The sequence below is a fragment of the Musa acuminata genome, chromosome BXJ1-5, assembly GCF_036884655.1.
Source record: "Musa acuminata AAA Group cultivar baxijiao chromosome BXJ1-5, Cavendish_Baxijiao_AAA, whole genome shotgun sequence".
Lineage (NCBI taxonomy): Eukaryota > Viridiplantae > Streptophyta > Magnoliopsida > Zingiberales > Musaceae > Musa > Musa acuminata.
This window is the reverse complement of record NC_088331.1, coordinates 2357176-2367187: the sequence shown is the minus strand read 5'-3', so window position 1 is coordinate 2367187 and position 10012 is coordinate 2357176. Positions and strand designations below refer to the sequence as shown.

The window sequence follows — 10012 nt, the reverse complement described above, 5'->3', positions numbered from 1 at the left end:
AAAGGAGCCTTCCTTGCAATTAAAGCACCTTAAACCCCCCACTCTCTCTCTCCCTTGCTTACAGAGACCCCTTCTCTACCCCTGCATCTGTTCTGCTTTCTTTCTCCCCTGAATTCATTCTTGTCCCTTTTGCTATTGGCTCTGTGACTCCAAGATCAAGATAAGCGGAGGAAAAGGTGTGATTTTTTTTTTCCGATGATCAATGTGGCGATCGATCAAGAATCTCCGTTTAGAGAGCTTAACATCAAGAACAGACGAGTGATGGTGAGCATCTCTTTCTTGTGCTCGACTTTTGTAGCTTTCGTTGTGTCTCTCTTCTCCGGGTTTTTGCGTTGGTGTGGGTTCTGACACCAAGGAACGGGGCGCAGGGAGGAGGAGGGGGGCTGGAGGAGGAGGAGGAGAAGTGGCCGCCGTGGCTGCGGCCGCTGCTGTCGACGCGCTTTTTCGTGCAATGCAAGCTGCACGCGGACTCCCACAAGAGCGAGTGTAACATGTACTGCCTCGACTGCACCAGCGGCGCCCTCTGTTCCCGGTGCCTCTCTCACCACGGCGGCCACCGAGCAATCCAGGTCCGTTGCTGCTTCTTCTTGCCTTCAATTCCCCGTTCAATTAGCTTTAGGTGCGTGTCAACGTCTTTGATTGTAGTGGAATCTACTCCGCCTTTTTGCCGCCATAAAAATGGCTTCTTGGATGACCTCCCTGTTCCTCATCAAAGCAACCATCTCGATCCAAATCCATTATTTCTTCTTGCCAAATCCTATTTTTGTCCATTCTTTGGACCGCTTCTCGTTAATGCCATGCTTTCGCAAGGGATTGAATCCTTCTGATGACGAGAAATGTTCTTTTCTGGTGTTGTTGTTACAGATAAGGCGGTCTTCCTACCACGACGTGATCAGAGTCTCCGAGATCCAGAAAGTGTTGGACATCACTGGCGTGCAGACGTACATCATCAACAGCGCCCGCGTCGTCTTCCTTAACGAGCGCCCCCAGCCGAAGCCCGGCAAGGGCGTCACGAACACCTGCGAAGTCTGCAATCGGAACCTCCTCGACTCCTTCCGCTTCTGCTCCCTCGGCTGCAAGGTCTCCGCCAGCCCCTTCCTCGTTACTACCAACATTTAACCTTTCCACCAAACAGACATCGTTTCTTCTCGTCCTTAACCAATTGCTTGATGAAATGTCCATGTCAGATTGCCGGCACCGCCTCTGACTACAGCAGGAACAGAAAGAACAGCAAGAAGAAGAAGAAGTCAACTGCTGGATCAGACTCAGAGGAGTCTTGCACGAGTGCCAGTAGCGGCAGCGACAAGAGCCACGACGGCACACAGAGCTTCACTCCATCCACGCCCTCGCCGACCGCCGCCCGCCTCCGCAGCTCCAAGAGGAGGAAGGGAATTCCCCACAGAGCTCCGTTTGGTAGCCTAATGCTGGAGTTCTAAGCCTGCCTTCACAACATCAATACCAGGGACTTGTAAAACTACGTATTTACCACAATAGTAGCTACTCGGTGAAAGCTGCTGTCAAGCCATTGCTCATGGCGAACACAGGAAGACCATTCACAGCACAAAGTGCTTCTTGGCGTGGAGGCCGGTGCTGGGAAACACTGTAGATAAGGACGGCGGAGCTTGTTGGTGAAAGCTTCTGCAAGCCTTGATGGGAACGTAGTAATAGAGTTCTCGTGTACTGCTCTTTCTAGGTGTAATACTACTTTCATCTCCCGTTACAACGTGGTGTTAAGAGAACGGAAGAGATGAAGGGAACACACTTCCCATGGGGGGACGCGAGGGTGCATTATACCGCCTTCCTTCTTGGGTGGGTTTGGGGAGGTAGATCACATGGTTAAGTGGCGGGGCCCGATCATTCCGAGCCGTATGATCCCCTTTTCGCGGTCGACGATTGATGTTGCAGATAAAGATGGGAACGAAGCCATGATTTCCGTGTTGGGCTTCTGAGTGTGACGTCTTTTCATAAAGGACGGCTTTCTGGGAGACTTAGCCATTAAGAGTCGGTATCGACGATGCCGTGCTTTGTCTACAGTAGCCATAAAGGACGGCTTTCTTCGCCTTTCAATTCTCGACACGCTTACACCGCGACGCGGTCCTTTCACGTGGACGTAATTAAATGGACGACAAGATGTATGCTGTTTGACGGGTGCCGCCGCCGCCTTTTGGTCCGACTCGGACGGCGACGAACCTTCGATCATCTAGAAAACTTTCTCGCCGAGAATCTACCTGTCGTATGACTGGTGGAGCAGATGGCCAACAGGTGGGTCCCAGTAGCCGCTTCGAATCGATGATACCACGAGACGAAGTCATTTATTAAACAATATCCTGAAGATAAAATAAAATTCATGCGAAAGGCAAAAGCAAGGCAAGTGCGGCATTTGCTTTCAGAGCCATTGGTCTCTCCGGTGGTGGCAATGAACACATGGTGCAGTGAAATAACAGTGGGGAAGAGGAGGGCAAGCAAGTGGAGGTGAGTGGCATTCACTGTGCCATCTCCTCCACAAAGCCGGCCGGCCGGCCGGTTGCAGTCCTTTCTCGGATATCTCAACGTACTCTGAATCCTACCACCACGCATCGCTGCATCTCCCCTCTGTGATGTGGCCACTGGTAGTTCGTTCAAAAGCAGCCACTGAGAGGAAGCTAAAGCTGGGTTTCCGGGGAGTGTTGGAGTGAGGCCCCCCCACATTATGGTGCACTCACTCCATGCCATCTTGTCAACCACAATCAGTCGGTGGCGATCGCTCTCAACCCCGTTGATGGCCAGCCCCTTTTGTCGTTAACAGGTGATACAAATCACGGGTTTGATTCATGATTAAGGTCACAAATCTCGGATTTTGTCACGCTTTGGTTGACAAGAGGTGGAGTGGAACGTATGGGAGCTCCTGGTGCTCGACCTTTCCTTTATGTAAATGGTGGTGGTAGGACAAAGTTTGGCGAGCTACCTTTTCTTCTTTGCTTTGACAAAAGAGGGTGGGTGAGGAGGGGTTTGGGTTGATGACGACGTACGTTGACGTTGTTTGCACCGGTGATCACTGTGGACGTTGCCTTGAGCCATTGTCTCACTCCTGTTGTCCGCAATAAATTGTTATCTTCTCTTCTCTTCCCTTCCTTATAGGAGCATTCTGAAAGTCGTGGGAGAAGGGTAATGGAGTATCCATTGTTGGACAATGCCTTGAACCATCACCGTTGCCTCCTTTGTATCGAAGTCAAAGGACTGGCTATGTTCTCTTCCTTTCAGAACCATGGCAAAGGCTATCTCAGAGGTATGTCCATGTCGCCACGGTTCATCAGCAATGAAGTTGGTAGCTGTGCACATCAGAGAACCTACAGATGTCTGCTATCTTGAAAACCCAGCCGTCGTGTTGTCCCTCTACAGAAGAGATAGGGAAATAATTAATCATCTACGATTATTTATCTTCCTGTCTCACGTTTAATTATGGACTGTAACGGTCATCTTAAAGCTGCTGATTAGGTCACTGCTGATACAAGCTGTGATGAAGATGGCATCGACAGTGTACTATTGTTTTTTTCTGTGCATAAACTAATGAGTTATATGTAGAGTTATAGGCTGCCTTTGAAAATATATCTATATTTTTAATGTATAGCTAAAGAAAGATATTTAAGTGAGTGAATGGGTAGTTATGGAATGCTTTAAGTGCTTGAAATATAATAAATGAAATTATATTTTAAATATGCCTTAACATAAGTGATGTTTGATAAAATTAAAAGTTTATTAAATATATTTATGATAAATTTATCTTTTTAATATTTTTAATATTTATTCAAAAGTAAAACATATATTTTTATTTAAATTAATAAGTAAATAAATTAAATAAATAAATGAATGTATGTATGTAATCTTATAAAAAAATTTGTATGGCCCAAATATATAATAAAATTTTAAAAATCATATAATTTAATAAACAATAATGTTTAAAATATTTTTTTATGATAAATATAAATTTTATAAAAACACTATGGTCATAGTGCTTTCAACAATATCAAAAAAATTGTAATATAATAAAAAAAATACTATAATATAATATAGTATTTTTAATAGTATAAAAATATTAATAATATAAAACACTATATATAGTGTAATATAAATATACTATAACCATGTGATCAATCTATAAGGAAAAGAAAGAAAAATGAGTATGTGGCTAAGGGTATTCTAGGTACTATGTAAAAAAATATGGGAATTCTAAAAATGAGAGATACTTTATGATAAAATAAAAAAGATGTAAGAATTTACCTAAAATATTTATATTTCTTTTTTGGTTGCAAAAATTGGATGTTGATTATTGGGTTTGGATGCGATACAAGAAATATAAATCATCCAAGTTCCAATGAGTGCAGCCTAATACTCGGATTTAGGTTTAATATTATTATTATTATTATTATTATTATTAACTTGAACATAAGTTTCAGATCCGATAAAATTAATGTAAATGAATTTAAATTTAAACACCGAATGGATGTTAATTTTTGTCACCATATTTCCTTAAAATGATATCAATTGCAATTCCCAAAGAAGATATTAATCGATGACATAATCCACCCAAATTGTGCTTAAGAAACCAATTCAATATCACCATTGTTTTGTTTTGATATTAATTAGTATCCGAAAGTGTGATATACGAGTTCGCTAAATGCGGATTCCATATCCGTTATGGTGTGTGATGCATTTACAAGCCAACGGGAACTCCGATAAGGGATGAGACATCAAAAGGAATAGCACGGTAGATCGAGACCACGGCGACGCCGTCCGCGTTGCCCGTGCATCATCGCCCCTGTCGTTTCCGGCCAACGGTGGTGCTCGCCGATTCGGATATTACCACCCCCTCAAGACGCACAACGCGCGAGGCATCTCCACTGCGACGCTTCGTCTCCCTCGCAGGAAACCCTAGGCAAACCCGACTGTCCTCCTCCCTGTTGCGTGTAAGTCGGCCGGCGACACGAACGACCGACGACCAGGATTCTCCCAGCGTTAGCGGCGGCGGTGCAGCGCGGCGCCTTCCCCCGGTACCTCCTCTCTCTCAGCTCTCTCTATCCCCGACCCCTCTCTCCCCCCTCTCTCCGGCGGTTCAACGTCCCCCCTCCTCCCTCTTCTCGCTTGCAATGCCTCTTCCCTCCCCCTTTCTTTTCTGTGGCAACACTCCGCCACCCCTTTCCTTTCCGATGGCATCTTCTCTGCATCTCTCTCGCATGGCGTCCTGAGGCAGCCTCTCCCTTTTTTTCGACGGCTCTCTCCGCCTCCTGTCGCTGTCAGCCCTCGCCCTTGCCTCCCCCTGTTCTCAGCCCGCCTCCTTGCGCGCCCCTGCCTTCAGCCTTCCCCTACTCTCAGCCGACCTGCTCCTATTCTCAGACCACCCCCCACCCTGCAAAATTCTGTTAATTTTTTGTGAATAATAATTTATGAATCGTGTTAATTACTGTATTTGTGACTGCTAGAATTTTGAATTGTTAATTTTTTTCTATAATTTTGAATTATGTTAATTTTGATGTTAATCTTCTTTTGTTTTGTTATTTTTTTCGTTATATTCAAACAATTTAGTACTTTAATGTTTTGTAGATGGTAGAATGAATATAATTCGATGATTTAGTGGTGATAATTTGAATATGACAATGATATGGAATTCATATTTTGTCTAATCTATATTTTTTATAATTGAATTTCTTCTTGATTGTATCTTTTTTATGATTTTTTTATTGGCAAGCGCCTTGCTTCGCTCTGGTGAGTGCCTAGGGCCTCACCTTTTGAAACCTTGGTGCATTTTAGTGCCTAGTGCCTTTGACAACACGGTCATCACAAGATATTTATTTTTCTTTGGCTTGATGTTAAAGGTATGGATTTTGCAGCAAATTTGGTCTTTTTTCTGTTTTGTCTTCAATTCGTTTACTTCTAATTTTAGCGTTTTATTCATTAGATTGGGTTCCTTCTGAGGTAAGGGGAGAACCGGTGCCTGTTTGGTAGAGCAGCAGCAGTTGAAGTCGTTGCTGAAATGTTCACCAACGACAAGCGGCAGGCGGAGCGCACTGGGAGGCGTGGCACCCCTCGAGCCCAATACCTTCAGGTACTCTCTTTCTCTCTCTTGCTTCGATTTGTTGATCCCAGCAACAAAATTTTTTGAAATAAGAAAAGTTATCATCCAGTCTATCTATTTCCTCTCACATGCTTTAGAAAAAAAAATATTTTTATGATTGTGCATTTGATTTCTTTGGATATTTGATGTGAATATGATTCCTCATTGAACCTTTATGTCTTTAGTTATCCTTTTTGTTTAATATGAATTAGGAAATTTCGTAGATTACTTTTTGCATAAATTGTAAGGTTGATAATGCTCCAAAGCGACACAGTTACTATAACCTTCTGCCAATTGCAACATATGCAATCTATATAATAGTTGAATGGTGATTCTGACAAGGTATACTTGGGCCTGGATCAGAGATCTTGTTGTCGCATGCTGTAAAATGATGTAGGATATTTCTTGAATATATATCTTATGTTTTTCTAGTGGTTTTACAATGATTTCAGTCCAAGTATGCTCTCTTGCTTATTTCCAATGCATCTGTTTTGCAGGAACTTGTGACAGAGTTCCAGAATGCAACAAATGAAGGTCATTACTGGTTCTTTGTCATCGTAGTCCTTTTGTTTTCATATCATTCCAGATTTTCTGCTTGATTCAAGAGAAATCATAATTATCTAAGGTTATTGTTGGTTTGGAACTCTATTAATCTGGCCTTTATTTGCATTTTGTAACATTCCATTATCTTTCCTGTTTTTGAATGACCATACTTCTCAATTTTACTGGATATAGGCACCACAGACGTTATCAGTATTGTAACTCGTAAATACCATATGCATTTGAATGCACTAAGCCTAGGAGCTTAAATGTGTGTATGTTCTGTTTTAATCATAAAATGAGGGTGGTTATCAATTATGACTTTGAAGTTGGGGAAGGAATGCCAATATAGAAATCTATTGTCAGAATTTGCTTAGTTAGGTGCTTTAAGAATAAATCATTATTTAAAGTTAACCTAAAATCAATTTAACTCGCTATGCTGCTAAAATGTAAGGTAACCCTACATTGAAGCCTAATATTTCAGGAACATACTCCACACCTCACAGGCTCCACATTGTAGATTCTTGGATGAATTTTTTGTTTTATGGAAAGATAGTACACCGAATTAGTAGGATAGAGAGACAAAGAAGGTGAAGGTCATGACAAAATCAAGAAACAACAGACATTTTATTTCATGAAAGATTTTGCTGGTTTGCTTGAAACTTGAGTATATTGCTCCTTAAGATCCATACTGCCATTTTTCAAAATAAATTATAAAGGAAAACTGCAAGGCTTTTTCTTTCAGATCAGTCTCATTCTCAATGTGTTGTAAAAGTATTTATTGTAGCATACAATTCATTCCATTTGAAAGGTTGTAAGCCTTGCTGAGAAATCTTGAACTTTAACATGATTTTTACCCAATTGATATGTATCACAGTTTCACATTATAGAATAATATATAGTTGAAGACTTGAAGTTGAAAAGCTTTTGATATTCATCAACTCTATTTTGGTCAATTCCGATCAATGTATTGGATCCTATCTTTTCTGTTAATGCAATATATTTCAGTACTTTTTGTCATTTTGACAATTATCTTTGATAACCTGAACAAAATTAACGTGTCCCTCGGTTTAAAAGTTGTTTAATCATTCATAGAAAAGATACGATCAATAAGTTGTTAACTGCTAAAAACTAATAAGTTTGTGTGTAGTCATATTTAACGTGAAAAAATCATAAATTTGCTAAATATTTTTGCTGAAATTGTTTGTCTCACAAATGTTGTTTTATTGATTATATGTAACACTAAATGTACATGTCAATTGGCTTTTGGATTCTGATCATGTTCATGATGTTTCCTTGTTTAATTGCTACATTTTGTGTCAGAATCTGTTTTGATCTTTATTTGCTTAGTTCTGGTTGGAATAGTACAGTGAATAGTTGGTTTCAGAGACAAGTGCCTTTCTGTTGTTTGACATCTTGCAGAATCAAAAGAGAGAATTGTTGCGAATCTGGCCAACTTTGCATATGATCCTTACAATTATGCATTTCTGCGCCAGGTACAGAAATCAAATTCATACGTTACTGTTTACAGTATTATGGTCCTAATTATTTATGTTTTTAATGCATATATTTGTTTAAGCAGCTTAATGTATTGGAGCTGTTTCTGGACTGCATAACAGAGCCTACTGAAAAACTTATTGAGTTTGGCATCGGTGGGATTTGCAACTCTTGTGTTGGTAAGTAATTTGAAATATAAATTCCTAGGGTTCTTGCGTAGAATTTTAACAATTGTAAGCATTATAATGAATATCATAGAGAAACATATGATATCTTTCCCCAAAATATGTAAGCAAAATAACTGTTGCATTGCAGATCCGGAAAATGCTGCAATGATCATTCAATGTGGTGGAATTCCATTGGTCATACAATGTTTATCCAGCTCAGATGGAAGTACTGTAAGTATATCCATTTGTGAACATTCACAAAGTTGCCCGTTTCCTTTTATCCAGTGAGACAAATAGGTTTCACATGGTCAAAATAACTTTCATGAAGTAATCTATTGACTGACTAATGTCATTTTATATGCTAATGCAAAATAGTTTTGAGAACAGACATCTTTTTATTATGAACAACAAACTAAGATTTCAAAAGCAGTTCTTACATTGTCATTTTAGAATGTGAACACAGGTGACTTATGCTCTTGGGGCTTTATATTATCTATGTAATTCTTCTTCTAAGAAAGAGATTTTGAAACCGGAAGTTATTGAAGTCATAAGACGATATGCTGCATCTGGATCTCCGAATGTGATATTTAGCAATTTGGCAAATGCCTTTTTGGACAAGCACGTAAACAATTGACAGTGGCTGTGCCTTCAAAATAGGGTTCGTATTTCCATCTTGTGTGAGTTAAAGTTTTTCAAGTTGTGAGACTCAGCTCTAATATTTTGTTGATAATCTTTACATCATGTATTTCTACAGGTATTTGTCATCAGTCAAAACTGGGAATCCGTTTTCTCGAGCTGAAAGTTGCCTTTGGGCTTCAGCCTTCATCTTTCGCTAAAAACTTGAGGTGGAAGGAGGGTTTTCACAGAAGATATGTATCATGATCATATTGGTGTTCCTCATGCGGATATGTATCATATTGGTGTTCCTCGCAGAGGTCTGCTGGTTCCACACACAGGCAGCGACAGAGATCGGTCGAGAAATGGAAGGGCCCGGGCAAAATTAGTAAGATTTATGGTGACTGGATTGATGACATTGAGTATAACTTTGAACACACAGCACCAGTTTATGAGTCAGTTGATCTCAATTTATGGAATTGGCACATGATAAATAAAGGTTCTGTTTCTGGCTTGCGTTGTGACATAGGCAGCTAGTGATGTGTTTTGTGCATGAAGCGGGGTATATATTGGCATGGTAATTATAAAACCTGACAAATCTTAAAGACTGTTCTTGGAGGAAGTGGTCACTTTATGCTTTCAAGAGCACATCTGCAACTGCTTGCCAGAGAGATTGTGATTTCAGTGTTCTGTTTCCCAAGAAAATTTGCTGAGATTTCATGACTTGTTTCAACCAGACTCTTTAAGCTTCATGCAAGAATTAGCATTTTAATAGATCAAATGTTCAATAATTCTTGAGCCAAATTTTGGGGGAAAGTTGCTTACCCTCACCAGATGGTTCTTGGCTTGCTGTTGTGATCCATGTCAACCAAACGATTGACAGCCAGACATGTAAAAGGTTTCTGGGTGGCTGCAGGGATGCTTCTGGAGGATATCATGGAATCGAAATCTTGTGCTCAGCAGTACTACTATTGCGCTATGCTCTTCCCAAAGAAGTCAACCATGTCAAGAACAAAGCAATTCCCAAGACCTATCAAAATATGGCTTTATTCTTCATCGCATATTCCTGGCAGCATTGGCTGGCAAACTGCGAGCCAGTTTGAGC

The 10012-nt window shown here is 40.6% G+C and overlaps 2 protein-coding genes across 5 annotated transcripts; both read left to right on the top strand.

The window, feature by feature from the left end:
- LOC135672960 (protein RGF1 INDUCIBLE TRANSCRIPTION FACTOR 1-like) lies at window positions 1-1723 on the top strand. The gene is made up of 4 exons (XM_065181538.1): window positions 1-264; window positions 369-569; window positions 865-1080; window positions 1188-1723. Exons 1-4 carry the CDS (start codon window positions 196-198, stop codon window positions 1434-1436), a joined length of 735 nt encoding a protein of 244 aa, XP_065037610.1. The 5' UTR covers window positions 1-195; the 3' UTR covers window positions 1437-1723.
- A 2940-nt stretch (window positions 1724-4663) lies between these two features.
- Window positions 4664-9433, top strand: LOC135672959 (uncharacterized). Of its 4 annotated transcripts, none has more exons than XM_065181536.1 (9): window positions 4664-5027; window positions 5723-5849; window positions 5955-6079; window positions 6586-6622; window positions 8051-8124; window positions 8211-8304; window positions 8441-8523; window positions 8756-8950; window positions 9047-9433. In XM_065181536.1, the coding sequence occupies exons 3-8, from the start codon at window positions 6008-6010 to the stop codon at window positions 8924-8926; spliced, it is 531 nt and encodes a 176-aa protein (XP_065037608.1). In that variant the 5' UTR covers window positions 4664-5027; window positions 5723-5849; window positions 5955-6007; the 3' UTR covers window positions 8927-8950; window positions 9047-9433. The 4 variants fall into 4 exon arrangements, with proteins under 4 accessions (XP_065037608.1, XP_065037607.1, XP_065037606.1 ...); XM_065181534.1 differs by having other exon boundaries at window positions 4665-5027; window positions 5933-6079; XM_065181535.1 differs by lacking the exon at window positions 5723-5849.
- Window positions 9434-10012: the final 579 nt, after the last annotated feature.

Excerpts from the sequence above, each read along its gene's own strand:
- LOC135672960 (XM_065181538.1), top strand. The coding sequence starts at position 196 with ATGATCAATGTGGCGATCGATCAAGAATCTCCGTTTAGAGAGCTTAAC. Across the intron at positions 265-368 it reads TCAAGAACAGACGAGTGATG|GGAGGAGGAGGGGGGCTGGA; the intron begins GTGAGCATCTCT and ends AACGGGGCGCAG. Across the intron at positions 1,081-1,187 it reads TCTGCTCCCTCGGCTGCAAG|ATTGCCGGCACCGCCTCTGA; the intron begins GTCTCCGCCAGC and ends TGTCCATGTCAG.
- LOC135672959 (XM_065181535.1), top strand. The coding sequence starts at position 6,008 with ATGTTCACCAACGACAAGCGGCAGGCGGAGCGCACTGGGAGGCGTGGC. Across the intron at positions 6,080-6,585 it reads CTCGAGCCCAATACCTTCAG|GAACTTGTGACAGAGTTCCA; the intron begins GTACTCTCTTTC and ends TCTGTTTTGCAG. Across the intron at positions 8,305-8,440 it reads GATTTGCAACTCTTGTGTTG|ATCCGGAAAATGCTGCAATG; the intron begins GTAAGTAATTTG and ends GTTGCATTGCAG.